This window comes from Hemicordylus capensis, chromosome 6, assembly GCF_027244095.1.
Source record: "Hemicordylus capensis ecotype Gifberg chromosome 6, rHemCap1.1.pri, whole genome shotgun sequence".
Taxonomy (NCBI): Eukaryota; Metazoa; Chordata; class Lepidosauria; order Squamata; family Cordylidae; genus Hemicordylus; species Hemicordylus capensis.
The window spans coordinates 97,218,199-97,236,893 of NC_069662.1; the positions used below are offsets into that span (position 1 = coordinate 97,218,199).

At 42.9% G+C, this 18,695-nt stretch overlaps 1 protein-coding gene across 5 annotated transcripts in view; it reads left to right on the forward strand.

Annotated features, from left to right (window-relative positions):
- Positions 1 to 18,695, forward strand: part of MYRIP (myosin VIIA and Rab interacting protein) — a 314,404-nt gene that overhangs the window by 215,014 nt on the left and 80,695 nt on the right. For all 5 annotated transcript variants that reach the window (XM_053263239.1, XM_053263243.1, XM_053263240.1 and 2 more), the window contains 5 exons: positions 3,544 to 3,680; positions 9,503 to 9,586; positions 12,432 to 12,529; positions 14,149 to 14,229; positions 18,026 to 18,175. In XM_053263239.1, the coding sequence (XP_053119214.1) occupies positions 3,544 to 3,680; positions 9,503 to 9,586; positions 12,432 to 12,529; positions 14,149 to 14,229; positions 18,026 to 18,175 (550 nt within the window). The remainder of the gene's footprint in view (positions 1 to 3,543; positions 3,681 to 9,502; positions 9,587 to 12,431; positions 12,530 to 14,148; positions 14,230 to 18,025; positions 18,176 to 18,695) is intronic.

Genomic DNA, 18,695 nt, shown 5'->3' on the forward strand with positions numbered 1-18,695 from the left:
TCCTACTGTTGGGGCAGCAGAAGCAGGGCAGCAGAATGCAGTAGCCTGTCCCATTTCTCTCCAAAAGGTTTTGCTGTTGTTCAAAATACTGAGGCCTAGAGAACAAAGACAAGCAAACAGATGCAAGAGACAAACTCTTTCCTGGCATGAACAAAAAGCCAGATGTCTATATCCATTGCGTCTCCCTTAACTTGCGTGGTCTGTGTGCCAAGAACCAAAAACAGCAATTGGTAGAATATGCCGAAATCAATGAGCTTTAATTTCATAATTAACAATGTGCATCATAGAGTTACCCAAGTTTGGGAAACTGGGATATAGAGACCTTAAATGTATTTAAATTTAACTGAATACAGGTCAAAGAACTTACAGCAATAAGATAAGAATAACCCCAACAAACACAAAAGTTATTTAACAGTGAATCACTTAATTGTGTGTTTGTTCTGACTCCTGCTGCATTTCCCTGACTCACAGTAAGCAGATTAAAAATCTTTAATGGTTTGTATTTCAAATTATAAGTGAATCCTAATGGAAAGAAGTCCATAAAAAGTTCACGCAGCCTAATGGAAAGGGGTCCATAAACTTAGTGTCTACTGAGCTTTCTTTTATCCAGATATGGGACCTCCCAATTCTCATAACTTGCCCTGCCTTCATAAAATAAAGCCATTAATAAATAAAACTGTTTTGTTTGTTTGTTTGTTTGTTTGTCTGTTTATATTTATGTAAAAGGCTTTGGGAACTTTTGTTGAAAAGCAGTATATAAATATTTGCTGTATTCATATTCACCGTATATGTATAAATTACACAACTCTTCCTCAGTTCTCTAAATGAAGGGAGACAGGGCGTGCGGGTTGGCATTGTAACTGCATACAATTATGCACATGGTTACAGAATGCCTGAATAGGGTTCCATTTTCTTATTATTTTTATTCTCCTTTTATTTTTATTCGTTCCATTCTATTTAAAGCATTTTCCATCAAGGTTTCCAATTACTGCCTCCTAGCTAAGTCTAACTGCCTCCTCTTAATCCTTATTCTTAAGGATAAGAATAAGTGCCAACCACTGACACTGCTGATCTTACATTATAGTGCCCTCATCTTCTTGGACTCCTAAGAAATTAATGCTTCTTAATTCTCCTATTTTTCTATTTTCTGTCTCTTTCAGTAGCCCATCTTCCCTGTCTCACTCATTGCCTCAGGAGTGTCACAGGACATAGCTCCTGGTACTTTACTTTTTTACCTCTGCTCGTTCCCTTTGTGTGAGTTCATTTGTCTCTGCGTTTGTGCTGCTGATTTCCACTTTTATGTGGGGCCCACTCATTTAAGCATTAATGTGCTCAGTCAAATTTTTCTATAATTTGAAATGGACTGGCTTGTCACATGACATATGTCTGTGTGTGTGTGTGTGTGTGTGTGTGTGTGTGTGTGTACACACACACACACACACATCTTGCTAATAGAATTTGATGTCATAATTGCTTTACATAACACAAACCATGGCCTTGGGATTTAGGGCTGTGAACAATTAATATGGCTGTCTTTGTAGCACAGAAATAAAAAGAAAATGCTGCAGCCATTTCTTTCCTTTTAAAATGAGTGTGACTAATGTTCTTTAAATGGGAAACTGTATTTTATGGAGAGAATTATCATTCAATCCAGTATGTATACATGAAAGAAACTCTTTCTATGTAGAGATGGACAGTTTTCATTATTCTAGGCTCATGGAAAGGCTGCAATTGCAGAAGGCAGTAAGCTGTAGCTTCCAACATGCAGGTTAACATGAAAGGATTCTAAAATAAGTAGATGGTGTCCTTATTTCTCTTTTCAATAGGCCCATTATTGCACTATCTTCTACAGGGGTAGCTACTCTCCTCCTCCAAATCCTTTCTATACCAGAGGAATCAAGGAGGACACTGTGAGTTATCAGAATGCTAAGAGGCTGAAAAGCTTTAAAAGATTCATCGTAATCAGTTAGGAAATGCACTCAGTAAAGACACTGAATCATTTCGGTGACTCTTTGGAGAGACGTTGAAATGATTTGGGTTCCTACAGCCAAAACAATTTGGTGCAGGGTGAGTGGTAACTTTAAAACAAGGCAGGCAGTTTCTACCTACTCTGGTGAGCCATCGCTGCCCCGCGCTGTCCCATCGCAACACTGATGATCTTGAATCCTAACTTGAAATAAGCAGTTGTACTGCTGTCCCCTTTATTCAACCTCGTGTGGTGTTTGCATGCAAATGGTGTTGATGCAGGTGCCAACACCATTTGCATGCCAACACTACTTGAGGGCTGCTGGGAGCAGCATCCCATTGGCGCAACGTTTTAAAGAGGAGAGCAGTGTGGCTGCTGCATTTAAATTAAGTTTTAAGCACAACAGCACCACGATGGAGTGGCGGTGGTTCGCTGGTTTGCTGGAGGAGCAGGTAGGTCCTGCCTGCTCCCTTTTAAAATTACTCCTCCCCACCCCCCGGGACATGCACGAATCATTTCGTGCACTTCCCTAGTTATATCTACACACATTTTCTTCTCATTAGCCAATTTTCATTTTCATTAGCCAATTTTCATTTAGACCTCCCAGTCGGGGGTCTACTCATGTGTTGCCGTGCACATATTTTCATACTGGGTACTACTCACAAGTGGGTGTGAAGTATGTGCAATCGGGGCTGGCCTTGGGTTTGGCATCACTAGGCAGCCTCAAAGGCCCAGGGCCCACAAATGATCCCTGACAACATATCTGTGTCCATAACCTTTATGTGGTGGTTGTGGAGCGCGCCCAAGTTGGAAACGGCCCTTGGATGGCAGTCTACTGAGGCATCCGTGTGTGCACAGAGCCCTACAAAATGTATGCACAGAGCACCGTGTGTGCACTCCCTCTACAAAAATGAAAAGTGTACACACATGGTTTTTTTCTTTTACAATCTTCCCTGTTAAAATATACACTAGCTGCACTCAGGCCTGAATTGGTCCCCTGCTCACATGCATTTTAAAGGGGAACACAACAAAAAAAACACAAACAAACAATTCCTTTATGTGCCTGTATTATGTACTCAGGTGTGCAAACCTAAATACAAAAACTCACATGTGAATTGGTCCTTAGAGAAAGACAGTCTCATAAAATAATGACAGTGGGTGAAGGATAAAGTAATTGCATATGCTAATTTACTTGTATATTTGTGGCAATTATAAAAAATAGTTTTTCAAAAATCTTTGCACAACAGGGAGCAAATACACAGTAACTGTTCTAAGTTCTTCTGTATTTACTATAAATGAATGTTTGTGCATATTTAAAATTCTAGTTCTGCCTATGATACCATCCCAAAATGTGTTCAGCTTGTAAATTAGGCAGAATATAGGAAAACAAAGAGCATGGTATAGTACTGCACTAAAGCTGTTGATATCAGTTAGAGTTTGTATTATATTTTTCCCTAAGCCAGACTTCCTAAAGCTATTGAGAAATACAAATGGTTTTGAAAGAAATCGAAGCTAAATTAATTTACTTTAATCATTCTAATCTTTCTGAAATCTTTGTGTTTTTTCTTCTTTTCCAGACTGTTAAGAGCCCAGTCCCTGGAATGGTATTACAATAATGTGAAAAGTCGATTCAAGCGTTTTGGAAGTGCTAAAGTCCTGAGGAATTTATACAGAAAACATCGACTGGAGACTGGAGCTTATTCTGACATACTAGGTATAGTGACATTATTATCAGTTCTTAGAGATGCTTTTAGGGTCAAACTGCACATTATAATGGGGTTCTCAATCTTGGGTTTCTATTTGGCTGAGGATGATAGTTGAAGTCCAACAACATTTAGGGACCCAAAATGAGAACTCCTGCATTATAACAATTGTTAAATGAGTGTTTCAATGCTCCCCCCCCCCGCCACTATAAATAGCAGCTGAGAAGGAATGATGTTGATCAGGACTATGATGTGGGGAGAGAGGGTCTTTAACTCTTTCCCCTGCTGTGATCCCAGTTCACACACACACACACACACACACACACACACACACACACACACACACACACACCTGATTATTATTTTTCCCTGAAAGAAAGTTCCCTTCTTTTCAGTGGGAAATAGTAACCAATGGGGAGAGGTGTGTGGAATATGGATCAGGACATCAGAGGGGAAATTCTCCTTCATTCCTGCCAGTCATGATCCAGATCAGGGCTTTCCATGAGTGACATTTCAGAAAACGAAAGCAAGCACATAAAGGTGAGACTGTATGATTAATGCAACATGTTGTCCTAGGGATTTTGGCAAAGTTCTCTGTGCTTGGGCTTGGATACAAATTCTTGGGCCTTGGAACATCTCCCCCCACTACAAAAGAAAAGTGATCCATTTGGGCCTCAAGAGTTCTTCTTCAAACTCAGAGATCTCCACCTCATCATGCCAGCCTCTCTGTCAGCCTCCCCATCTTTTCCTTACCACCCTTCTCATTGTCATTGGGGCAGCAGGAAAAGAACCAGTTGCAGCTGCATCACACAGGGAGGTGGAAAGCAGTTTTCCCCCATGCTCCAGATGAAAAGTGGCACTGCTGTGCAGAAGCAGGAGACATCTTCCCCCTGCCTCACGCTTGTCACTCTGGTGCACTGCAGAACAACACACCAAAGCAATATTGGGAGGGAGTTAAAATGGTATGCTGATATGCAGGTGTGCAGCAGGCCAGGGTGATGATGGGAAGGAAGCAAGATCTCCCTCTGCCTCTTGTAATGCTGCTCCTGCTTCTCCTGCTGCCCTGCGACAAGAAAAAGAAGTTTAAGGAAATGATGGAGAGGCTGGTGGGGTTGGGGAGAACTTCCCCAAGCTGACTTGTATTGGTTTGGCCAATGATCCAGGTTCTTCCCGATATTTTGTGGAGGGACTTGTATTATTTCTGGACTAATCTGAGGCAAGCTCTGAAGAGTCTGTACAATCTGTACCTGAAGTCTTGGAGAAATACTGCCAATCCGTGTAGACAACACTGTGCTAGAGGACTTGTGGTCTGACTTGGTATAAGACAACTTGGTATGTTCTCATGTTGAGTGGTTTTATAACATTTTCTTCCCCAGGGCTTATTTTGTATTTATTCTCATGAACAAATTCTTCCTGAGAGAGAGAGAGAGAGAGAGAGAGAGAGAGAGAGAGAGAGAGAGAGAGAGAGAGAGAGAAACCTACTGATGTTTTTAACTGAACACTGGGTTTTCCTTCAGCGCAAATACTCAAATGTAAGCGTATAAGGCTCAAGACAGACCACTATGTTTAACTGAACAGGTTTAGTTATACAACAAGAATAATTAGAAAAGGTGCAAATCAAAAGTGATGGCATATGGGAACATATCCTTCCTTACAGACTCTGGGTGTCATGTTGTGCAGTCTCCTGTCGACAGCTTTGACAGTGTAGTGATGTGGTTGCGACACAATGCCTTTAAAGTGCTTCTGCACTACAGTGCAGTGCTTGTTGCCATTGGAAACAATGGAAATAGGGATGTGCGTTTTGTTTCGGATACAAAACGTTTTGTGCACAAAAGAGGCCATTTCAGCTGTTTTGTAGTCAAAACAAAACACCCAATGCTCAAAACAGAAAGTTTTGTAGCCAAAACAAAACGTCCCTGTTTCGGATACAAAATGTTTTGTTCTTTCGGCTGTTTTGGAATTCCATTTTGCAATCGCAAAAAGTCTTTCTCCTTCAGTCTCCATTTTGAGTTTTGACATCTGTTTGAATTTCCAGCCCTTCCAGCCCGCAGACTGGCCAGCGAAAGCATAGGCTGATCTGCTGGCAATTGCCCCCTTATTCCTTTAAAGCAAATTTAAGGGTAAATTTTACCCTCATTGGCCAGTGGGGCAGTGTACATTTCATTGTTGTTGTTTCACACTGTTGTGTGTAGATCAATTGCATTTCGGGCAGGGGGGATGTGGATGTGCATGACCTTTGGAAATCTGCCTGATTTTTTCCAAAGCTCTGCTGTTGTTGATGTGTGATGTTGATGTTATTTAGGGTGGATTTGGGGCAGAAAGGGGCTTTAGGGGCAGAATAGTGGTTCAGGTGGTAGTGCCCCAGTGGGTGCCTGCTGCCACCCAGATTCCAAAGGAATTGGGAAAAGGGGTGATTTTTAAAGAATTTCTGAGGTTGACATGTCTTTGGGGCAGATTCGGGGCAGAAAGGGGGCCTGAAGGGCAAAACAGTGGGTTGAGTAGCAGTGTCCCAAGGGGTGCCTGCCACAACCCAGATTCCAAAGGAATAGGGCAAAGGGCTGATTTTTAGGAATTGCTGAAATTTATGCTTCTTTAAGGTGTCCCCCCCCCAGGGAATAATGGAGGTTTCAGCAGACCCATAACTCCACCTGGGGGGCACTGGGGTGTCCAGGAGCGAGTGGTGGTACATAGGGTGCCAACCACCCCAATGGGTTGCTAACCCATGGGGTGCTGGGTGCTGTTGTTTCTGAGGTATTCTGAGTGTGGATTCTGTGGTAGCATATGAGATTTTCAATGACAAACCATGAATCCACTCTCATATGCTACCAGAGAATCTGAATCTACACTCAAAACATCTCAGAAACAACAGAACCCAGTACCCCATGGGTTAACAACCTATGGGGGTGGTTGGCACTCTATGTGCTCTACACCACCACTTGCCCTGGGCCACCCTGGTGCCCCCCAAGTGCAGTTATGGGGCAGGAATCATGGAGGTCCATCATTCCCTATGGGGAAGAACTTTACAGACGCGCAAACTCCATTACATCTTTAAAAATCAGCCTTCTGCCCAATTCCTTTGAAATAATTCTGGCAGCTTCCTTGCCCCCACTAGGCACTACCACCCACCCTACTCTGCTCTGGGCCACCCCTTTCCCCCCAACATGATGCTATACTTTTGCTGAAACCTCCATTCTTCCCTATGGGAAAAATCCTATACTTCAAAAATTCACCAAAAACCAGCCCTTTGCCCAATTCCTCTGAAATTTGGGTGGTAGTTTCCACCCATTGGGCACTACCATCCCCACCCACTAGTTTTTCCCTGAGGCCATTTTTTAAAATCCAAAACGTTTTGGATTCAGCTTTTGCAATTTCAAACAAAGAACAAAATTGGGGTGTTTAGGACTGGCTGATTTTGAACAAAGAACAAAATGGGGGTGTTTCAGATTCGGGCCAAAAACAAAACGGGGGGGGGAAGCACAACCCTAAATGGAAATGAGCAGCACTGTACTGTGGTCCAGCAGCACTTTTAAGGCATTGCACAGCAACACCATCGCTGCACCACTGGGGCAGCTTTTGGAGTTGCACAGCAGCCCTGGCATCGTTAACAGCAATGGGAGTCTGTGCAGCATGTCGGTCTCTGTTTTTAAAATACCTATAATAAAATATCTTACCTCTTCCTAACCTACAGTCCTATCAACCCTTCCTCCTCCTCATCCCCAAACCTAGCAACCCTAACTGTCAAATCTAACTGCCCCTTTCACCCTAACATCCCATCCTCCCAGATTTTTCCTTCCGTGCTTACTTCAACATTTTGTACTCCAAACAACTCCCTCCTAATGGCTCCTTCCTAATGGCTCGGACACAGTTTATTGACGCACAAAACCACACTGAGGTCATTCTTATGACCTCATGCTGCCACTGGGGATGTCTGTGGGGAAGGTAGAAGCTCACCTGCCTTCCCTGGCAGATGAGCGGGAAGGTAGAAGCTGGCTCAGATTAAAATCGTTGCCTTTGTGTCTTTGCCTTCTCCATACCATGTGCCCATATGGGCAGCAGTGCGGTGATGGCAAAAGCTGGGTGTGGAAGGACTTTCTGCTTCCACATCCCAGAGTACTTCATGCCACAAGCATGGTGGCTGCTCTTATTAGAGCAGCTGCCATGCTCAGCATGGCCACTCTTTTCCCCAGCTCGCTGTCAGAAATGGTGGCAGGCCAAGAGGAAGCCTTTTTTTTACCTGGGGGCGATTGTTCACACAAGTGCCTACTGAGGTAAAACGAACCACAGGTTTGTTTGGCCTCAGTAAAGCGCCAGGTTAAATAGTCAAGCTACCCTCTTCTAGAGCATCCGGAAGCCCTGTGCTCCCAGCACTCCAGACAACAGGAGCTGCCTTGAGTAACTCAGGCAGCTTGTGTCATGAGAACAGCCTCATTGTTTTTCCTTGAGGGATGTGTTATCCAAAGCTAGCAGCAATCTAGTAATGTCTAGATGTCTCTGCTCCCAAACCAAACATTGCTAATACACCGAAGCCCCGAGAGACTTTGGTTCCTTGTTCAGCCCCTGGCATTTCCAGTTAAGGCTGGGAAAGATCTTGGATTGAAGCCCTGAAGAGCTGCTGCTGACCAGTGAAGCCAATAGAGGGCTAGATGAACCAGTGATTCAGTAGAATCAGTAGAAGGCTTCAGTAGATTCAGTAGAAGGCTTTTTCATATGTTCACTTGTATTCGTTGATGGAATTGGACCTAGCTCAGTGGTAGGGCACCTACCTTGCATGCAGAAGGTCTCAAGTTCAGTCCCTGGCATCTCCAAGTAAAGCTGGGGAAGACCCCAGACTGAAATCCTGAAGAGCTGCTGCCAGTCTTTGTAGACAGTACTGAGCTGGGTAGCTCAATGGACTTGTTCTGCATAAGGCGTCATAATATGTTAATATGCATGTGACATATGTTCATATAAGAAAGGAGTGCAGACTTCCTTTCTCTGGGTTGCATTGGTTCTATCTACTCAATCCTTGTTCAAGTCACTGCCAGCAACTTTGAATTGGAAGAAGGGTTGGGATGAGGAATGGATTTGGAAGAGACAACTTCCTCTCTTGTCCCAGGGACCAAGCTGAGGGGGAGAAAGGCAGAAAGGAAGAGCAAGCCAGGAGCTTGGGAAGACTGCCTCCTGACTGATTAGTGTTAGGAGGATGGATCTGATGGACACATTGCCAGCAATTTTATAACCACGTGCCCATGAAATAAAACTGGCCTTTTAGCCATAGTGATAAGCACCATTTTCCCTCCTGGATTTGTCAGAACCTGTATTGGCTTCAGATAAATAACTCCTCTCTATTTATCCTCTCCTCTTTATTGTGTCACTGGTAACTTGCATTTTACTCATCTCATTGTGACTGTAAGATAGTCCTCTTGTTCCCTTTGATACAGAAGCAGGTTTAAATGTCTTTGTAATATGAAATGATGCCCTTTACAATTCAGTATCTGTTTCAAGTCCAAAATGTCACATTCAAAGCAGGTTCTCTTCACTAGCATTCTGTTTGCAATCCCTGCTTATTGTTGACTTCACACTCTCCCTCTTTTACTTTAGCAGATATTGTCTGAATCCAGGGATTATCCCAGTGTGAGAAATTTCTTTTTTGAAAGAAATCTTTTAGATGAAAACTATAGTTGTAATTGGAGTTTTCACTGTAATATCTTTGTATTAAAGATACTCCACCACTGCTCCTTCTGCAAATGGTTTTGCCTTTAGAAAGAACTGCACATTCTGAGAGAACACTTTTATCCCTATGTTATATATGACACTGGAGAGTAATAATGATGATGATATTCTTTTTGAGCAGAAGCAGGAAGCTTCTGTGAGGGAACCATAGAGAATGAAGGAAGTATTTGTGGCAGTGACTCTACATTCTACAGACAGAGTGAAGGTAATGTTTGATCCCCCTTCCCCTCCCCTCCAAACAGAACTAAGTTGTTACAGATTGAGTTGCTGGATGAAATAGCCAAGAGTATGGTTGAATATTCATATGATATTGGTACCTAAAGAATAAAAATATATATCTAATATTATTTTGGCTTGTAAATATTCAATTGCTAATTCAAATAAGAATGTACCCCATGCAAGCAGGTAGGGAAGCTCTTGTATATTTTTATTCTGAGGCAACTGATTTACATTGCAAGGGCACGAGCAACATATTAAACTTTTGTGTTGATTAGTTATGGACTGTTTGCAAGGACTGTTAGTTATGGACAGTTAGTTATGGACTGTTTGCAAGGCTGTTATAATCTCAATAACCCTTCAATCAAATTCTCCAATGGACTACTGGAAGCGTCCTGTGGCTCATGCTAGCCTCTCAGCCTAGCTACGAGACATTCATTCACAGCCTATTTCCCATTTTCTCTCATGTGTTTTCTCTCACACAGCAAGGCACATCAGTTAGCTATCTAACTTGCTTGTGACAAATCTTCCTTCTGAAATAGAAAACATACTACAATTTAAGAGGCCTCCATATGCACAATATACGTATATTTAGTGCTTTTTGTCCAATAAAAGACAACTACCCATATGTTGAAAATAGGAGGCTGTAACTGGTAGCCAAATCCTATAGTTTGAGAATACATTCATGGTGCACCAAGGATCAGCCATAATGCCTACTCCACCAGTGTTGGTTGACACTAGGGATGTACAGAACCAGTTTGATCGTGAACCAGACTGCCTCAAACCAGGCCAGTTTGATCACAAACCATTTTGAGCTTGTTCGTCAGCCTGACTGGCCCAGCTGATTGGTTTGACCAAACTGGTTTGCATACCTGCAGTTTGGTCTAGATTTGGTATGAATTCTGACCGAACCATGGCAACCAGTCCTCTAGTTGGCACAACACTGGCACACCTCTAGTTGGCACAACACTGCATGTCTATGTGAAGAGGGCAAGTTTTAGATTTTCCAAATGGAAACATAAATAATTCTGTCCTACTTGTCATGGTTTGAATATCATTGTATAGGTGGCATCTCAAGCCATTGAAGCAACTTTGATATTACCCATATCTTAATCCAACCAAATGAAATTACACCAAAATGTTTCGTGTATGAGGAGTTCATGTCGATATATCAATGAACACCTTAAGACAGTTGTTTCATACTTAGATAAAACTGTTTTTCATAGTATTTAAAATATCATTAGTATTCAAAATATCAAATACAGTATAATCTGAGTCAGCTTTCCAGAAAGCGTATTTTTTGGTAGCATATGATATGGCATTGGAGCCTTTCTGTTTGTTTTTCACTTCCTCTGGATCAAAGCATGAGACACACTGTTGAACAAAGTGAAATTTTGCCCAATAAAATGTCCAATGATGACTGAGGACAACTTTTAACAATACATTTTGTACATGAGGTACCAGTGTGTCAGTTTTGAAGTGTGCAGAAATGCAGAAACTGCTGTTTCTCGTTTTAAAGGATACGCATACTGGGGCTGAAGACTCTCCTCTGTATGAGTTTAAAGAGGAAAGCATCAATTGCTATACACATGAACCCTTCAAAATATGATTTATACACTATGCTTTCATGTGGTGTTGTTGTTGGTTTAGTTTAGTTTAAAGAAACCAAAAACCTTGAAAATAGCTCAGCTTATTTGCCTGAACCAACCTCAGTGCACCTTACACCTGCCTGGTCCCCAGATGCCTCCCACTTTAATACTGTACCAGACAGACACCGGATAGCAGCAGTGGCAACAGCACTCTGGCTGCAGAAAGAGGAGAGGAAAGGATGAAGGTATTTCTCTTCTTCCCCCGCTCTAGTGCATTGCAAATACACCAGAAGAAAAGGTCAGTTGCCCTTGGGAAATGTATTCTTCCCAAGAGTTCCCAGGGATTTTTGTCCTGGTATGCTAAAGGAAATGGTGATTCTCTTTATTTGGCAGGGGAAGAGTAACTGGCCCTATCCACCCCCAGCACAGTAGCTCCAGTGACTGTTGCTGGTGTCTGTCTTATGTTTCTTTTTAGATTGTGAGCCCTTTGGGGACAGGGATCCATCTTATTTGTTTGTTTATTTGTTTGTTATTTTTCTGTGTAAACCACCCTTAGCCATTTTTGGAAGGGCGGTATAGAAATTGAATGAATGAATGAATGAATGAATGAAATGTAAGTACGTATACTAAGTAAGTATTAAAGGAAACAGAGGAGTGGGCAAAGTAGGGTTTGGGGCCTGGGCCTGGCACAAACCAGAAATTCTTCTCTGGCTCAGATTTTAATCTGAGCCAAAGAAGAATTTGGGGAGTTGTGATGGTTGCTTTTGAGATTAGCATTACAAGCTCTCAAAGTGCATTTCAGGCATGATCCTGATGATTTTTGCTACCAGATCTAAAAAGACTTTTCATTAGATGGACTTTGTACATGTTCAATACATGTGTTTTATTTATTTCTAAATTACATTCTGGGTTTTGGGGAGGGGAGAAATTCTTCACATCATAGAGACTGTCACCCTGGGAGCTTTTTATATATGTAAAATCTATATTTGCCTTCTCATTAGCAACTTGGCATGCTTAAGTTACATTAGCATGTAACCTGGCCCTGCAAACAAATGCTGCTATACACCTATCGTATATCTGATTATAGCACAATATGGCCAGTTATTGCAGAAAGTGATCTTTGGAACAGTAGTGGGAAGTAGATGGATTTTTTTTCCTAGAAAGGCTGTTTTTGTTCCTTTCTATCTCAGTGAGCTTAATCCTTTTGATGAATATTGCATATATTTTGTTAAATTCTTTGTCTAGGACACAGCATGATGGACACCCTTGCTGTGGCCCTACGTGTTGCAGAAGAAGCAGTTGAAGAAGCCATTTCTAAGGCTGAGACATACAGTGAAAGCTTGGTAAAAATATTTTAATAGCATTCATTATTTTGGTAAAGATCTTTCTTCCCCTTTAGCTTTGCTTAAATAATTCGGGCTCACTTAGAAGACATTCAGATGTTTATCACCATAGGTTATTCTATTGCATATGTATTTCCCAAAAAATAATGTACTGGTCACCAGTGACTGATGTACCTTTTCGATGCAAAATGAAAATGGGCCTGATCTCCATGTACTGCACTGACATGCCTCACCTGGTGTTTGAACAAAAAGATGGCAAACAAAAAACAATAAGATCCCCCAAATACTATACATTAACCATGCAATAAAGAGTATGCAACAACTTTATCTGGTATGGTTAAAGAATACTCTCAATCTAAGATAAGACAAAACATACATAGTTCGGAAACTTCAGTTATTCCAAAATGCGGCAGCCAGACTGGTCTCTGGGATAACCTAAAGAGACAGTATCATGCCTGTTCTCAAACAGTTGCATTGGCTGCCAATATGTTTCCGGGCAAAATACAAAGTGCTGGTTATTAGCTTTAAAGTCCTGAACGCCTTAGGGCCAGGTTTCTTTAGAGAGCACCTTCTTTTGTATTATCCTTATCACACGTTGAGGTCTTCCAGAGAGGCCCGTCTCCAGTTACCACTGGCATGTCTTGTGGTGACACGGAACCGGACCTTCTCTGTAGCCTGCTCCTGGTCTGTGGAATACACTCCTGGCAGATACCCGTAGTTTGGACTCATTGTTGGCCTTCAAGAGAGCCCTAAAGACTTACTTGTTTGGCCTGGCCTTCCAAGGTTTTTAAATTGTTTTTAAGTATTTTAATTGGTTTTAAATTATTCTGAATTGTTTAAAATTCATTTTTACATTGTTTTAAGTAGCTTGTTTTAAATGGTGTTTGCCTTTGTTTTTTACTTGTTGTGCACCGCCCAGAGCCTTTGGATGAGGTGGCATAGAAATGTAATGACTGACTGACTGAATGAATGAATATCACATAAGTGAAACTAAATATTTTGCATCTGAGGAATGGTGAAGACCATTGTGTGGAGAGTAATATAGTCCGTAAACAAGTCCACACATCCACAACGGTGACCCAGTGACCTCTGTTTGATCTCAGTTTTTATCAAGTGGAGAACAATCTTCAAAAATTGACAACACTGGTCCAAATCTCCAAAATCCAATCTGTGCTACTACTGGAAAATTCCAGTAGAACCAAGTTCTAATAAGGTGAAAAGGTACTATTTGTTCATTTTTTGCTGGAGAGTGTGTGACAAGTCAAGGCAGCAGCCAACCAGGCATAAACCTTGCAGATCTGCAGTTCCTGTGTAAGGGCTATTGAAACGGCTATTCATCACAGAGGCATCAATGGAAGGAGCAGATCAATAGGGCCGTTATGGTTACTGGCTCCAAGTATGACTGGAGCTAATTGGCCTGGATATGTCAACGCTTCACCTTCTTCTAAGTGCAACACAATTTTGAATTGAGCCCCAAGTGTTCAGATTAATTTAGAGCCATTTCAGTCAAGTTTTTCTTCTTCTTTGTGTAGAAATGCATTCTACACATTTTCAATAGTGACTTCTTAAATTTATAAATACATCTGTGAATACTTCCCTGTGTATGTCTCTTTGTATAGGACAAACAGAATGAAGCTTGTTACTTACGAGAACATAAGGAAGAGCTGATAGAAGAGCTTGCTACTACCATTGTCCAGAAGGTATGATTCAAAAGCTTCACTACTAGGTGAATTTACTTTGAGGATTGATAATGTATAGAGCATTAAAATAAATAAATACATAAATATCTGGGTAGAATTTCACACTTGTCAAGTTAGTTCACATGACCTTGGGAAGGCACGGGGAAGGCAGGATTGGTTCTACCTTCTCCCCACATGAGCGCAGTCTCCCTTCAGCCACTTTGCTCCAAGCCTGCATGGTCCACACTGCAGCAAGTGGTGCGACCATCTGGAGGCTGGGGCAACAAAACCCAGCCTCCAGAAATTCCACAATGCACTGTGCAAGAAGCACGGTCCATTGGGGGATTTCCCTGTTGTGGGTGCTCTAGCCACCCACCTCTATGAACTCTCGGGCTGCAAGCAGAGAATGGGATAGGAGGGGACACACTCATCATGCCTTTCTACCTCACTATAAGCCCAGGTAGAAAACCTGGGCCACCCTGGTGAAGAGCACCAGGATTGGGACCATTCCCAGCACTCCACATGAATAGCCTTACCTTGATAGGACTGTGCAAGCTGCTTGTGTGAATGGCCTCGTCTTGGTGTCCTTGCAACAACCTTTTATGGTAGATCAACCCTTTTATTCCTGTGCTGCTGATACAGAAAGGATCTGAGGCTGAGAGATCATCCTAATCATTTGTTTGGGAACCATGTACTGTATGATCTGATCTGATGCCAGTTGCAAGCTCTGCACCACAGTGCTTATATAATGCCATTCCCCTGCTGACCATAAATACAGTGTTCTTCTAAAAAGACACCCATCTTGTGATCAGTGGAGGTGGGGCTACATAGCACATCATAATTGATGTGGTAACTCTGCACATTTTTACTGAAAGCTAAATAGGGTTATCATAGTTCGAACAAGACCACCTAGTAAGTTCATAGCAAGGTTTCAGCTCGCAGTTCACACTCTCAGATCCTACACTACATCAAACCTAGAAATTCATTGTCAATCATGATTGCTCTGTAGCAACTTATGTTCTCTCCTCCAGAGGAAATAGTCTGACCAGTTGAAAACGCAAACCACATTGTGTTATTTGTAGAGCAAACAGTTTTCCCCAGCATTCCTCCCAGTAACTCATGACGACTTTATTTGTTCCTAATTGGGTAATAAATTTCTTTCCTTCTTGTATAACCAGCTTATTTATTGCTGGGAGGTACTCAGAATTGTGTTTTGCAGTACCTCACCGCCACCTCTTTATGGGTGGTTTGGCTGTATATATGACATCAGTGCTATATTGCTGTAAAGCAGCATTCTTCATTGCTAGGCCCACAAGCCAGTGGCGGCTCCGATCACTCGAAGTGTGGCTTCCTGACCATTTGTTTATTAGACCCACACAGAGCTTCAGCCAAAGCCAAATACTCCACTTCAGTGCTGCACTTTTCCCAGCACAGGGTCATGGTGGCAAGAGAAACAGAGCCCTGTTGGGCCTCAGCATTTTCTTGGAAGGTGAACAAGGAGTGCTGAGAAGTGTAGTCCTTCCTAATGCTTTCCCCATAGAGCTTTGTGGGGAAAGCCTTGGGAAAGGAAACACTTGCCAGAGCTCCATGCATGCCTTCCTAGAGGTTGCTGGGGCTTGACAGGGCTCCATTTTTCTCCAGCTCTACCCCGCTCCAGTCCTGGAAGACTCATAGAACTGCAAGGAGGTGCAAGTGGTAGGAATAGTTCTTACCTGAAAGTTTTTTGCCAAAGGATATTGCACAAAGAAAGGAAGGTCTGTTTGAGACTACTCCTTGTGCTAGCAGAATATGTTGAAAAGTCGCAGAACACATGTTACACAACATGGTTGAGCAATGACTGTTCCAAACATCATGGCACAGCATCATCAAGCAAGGACTATTTCATAACATAGTTGCACAGCCTTCTAACGCAACCTTGTATATGTCCTGGAGAAGGTCTTCCCTTAGCAGCTGCACAATCATGGAACACCACAAATTTGCAGAGCTCAGCAATCTTCTTGTGCAGTTTAGTCCATTGTGTAGGTGCACTGTTAGGATGTCAGCCCATCCGTGCATTTATTTATTTATATACCACCTGTATGGTTGGCCCAAACACAGCACTCACCCACCCCAGGGCAACACCATATCCAGCGCTGACACACAGTGCATTTTCAGGGGAGCAGCCAACTGCTACGCCACCACCACCACACCCAACCCGGGATCGGTCTGTGTCTCGGATGACCGGACTGACCCATGTACCAGGATGACGCAGCAGGTGCCTGGAGATGACATCAGGCAGCCGGTGCCATCCAATGATGGGGCGGAGAGAATGGAAACAAAGGGCAAGAGGTTGGGCTGGATGGGAGGAAGGGACCAGGTGACACAGGAGGGGTTAATAAAGGCAAGAGGGAAAGGGCCAGGGCTAGGGGAGACTGGATGTTTGGCCTGTAAAGCAGCCTTTAAAAGGGGGCAGATCAGTGTTGGCAGCAGGGTTGTGTGGATAGGAGGGTTGTAGTTCTCTGGAGGGAGACCAACCCTATGACTGCCATTTTCAGGAGGAGGAAACAGGTGAATCAAACCCCATCGCCCATCTCTGAGGCCTGACCCAAGCAGTAGGCAAACTTTAAGGAGCTGACAAAGAAACTCCTGTGCTGACACCACCCATCCAAAATGGCTCAGGGTGGTTCACAATCAAAAATTAACTTTAGATATCTTAGATCTAAGAAATATTTTTTCTTTTCAAAATCCTATTGGTGGGACTGCTACCTTTCCCCCAAATTGGGCAACTACTGCCAGATGAAAGCTAATCATTCTTTGAACCCGATCAATTCCTTCCAAATTCCCTACCACCACCGCCCAGGGCCACCGAGAGCGAGTTCGGGCCCAGGTGGGGAAAAAAAGTTTTGAGCTCCCACTGTGAGGCGCCCCTGCTGCAAGCCCCCTCCCTGATGATCTTGAAAATAATTCTAGCCGCCATGTGCATGGCTGGGGTGGGGGGTAAGCCAAGCAACCCACCGTGGTGGCGGCAGGCAGAACGGGAGCAGCTGCTGAGCCTGCCAGCCCAGCCCAGTGGCCCTTGAGAACTATGAGGCGCTCCAGCACAGTTTGAATTATACAAACGGCGCAGGCTTGCTGGAGCAGCTTGCAGTTCTCAAGGGCTGCTGGGCTGGATGGTCAGTCTCAGCAGCCACTCCTGCTCCACCCACTGCCACGGGATGTGTGTGTGTTCTTGGCTCGCCCCTCACCCCCGCCCGCGCACATGGCAGCTAGTATTATTTTAAAGATCGGCCGTTTGGCCTCATCACAGTGGCAGGGTGGGCATGGGGTGGTGGCAGGAGACAAGACAAAAATATATGCGCTCTCTCTCTCTCTCTCTCTCTCTCTCTCTCTCTCTCTCTCTTTGGCCAAAACACAGTGCCTTAATTTCCTCTATAAAATACTTCAATCAAATCTGTTTCAGTGACTAAGATTGCACAACGATTGCTATCATGAACCGTTAACGTTCTAGCCTTCTTTGTGTGTTTCACATAAGCCTCTGCGTGTGAAACAAAACTTTAGGAAAGATATGCAGAATATTTTCTATGCAAACAAAAGTACTACTAATGGTATTTCCCCCTGCTATAATTTACTCTCAGGCTCTTTATCAGAACGGGAGATTCAGCTAATAGTTGAATATATACAGGCTGTCAAAATCAACATTAGAAGAGCTCAAGTAAAAAAAGAAGACTATTTTAAGGTTTCTATGTCACATCTTGATGACAGCTCTCAATCTGTTTTGTATAGTTCTGATAATGCTTTACAATGAACCCTTTCTTATTTCCATTTCAAATTGCTATAGATTATAAGAAAGCAGAAAAGCAAAACTGAGCAAGAGGAGGCTAGCTTCGAATGGCCACAGTCCAGAAGTAGTGGCCTGACATCGACTGCTGCCTCAGATCAGAGCATGCTGACTTTTCCAGGGAGTCGCAGGGGATCATACACATTATGGGTGAGCTACCAAATGTGACCATTTGATCTTCTCAGCTGCATGGAGACTGATGCTTAGAAACCCAAGAGATATGTGGCAGCTGGAATGTTAAATAATGTAAGTGTAGAGAAATGATATGAAACTCAGAGCGTTTGTGGACAGGGAATGGTGGAATCATGGGCCTTATTTTGCTCATTACCCCAAAATCAAACCTTTCAAAACAATAAAACTGGATAGTAGGGATGTGCGAATCGATTCGGGTACAAATCTATTTCCCCCTGAATCTAGGTGATTCAGGTGATTTGGAGACAGAACAAATCACCCGATGATCCATTGGCTAGATTTGGGTCCAAATCGAAACGTGCCAGATTCTAATCAAATTGAACCAAGATTCGGATTCCTCCTATTTATTTCCTGAGATTCCTAGCTTTCATTAGGAAGTGGGGGAAGCTAAGTTCTAGCCCTTGTAGAAGTGGAGTTATGGAGCAAAATGTGTGGTCACTACTTTTCAAGTGTTTGGGTTCTTTGGTGTATAATAACT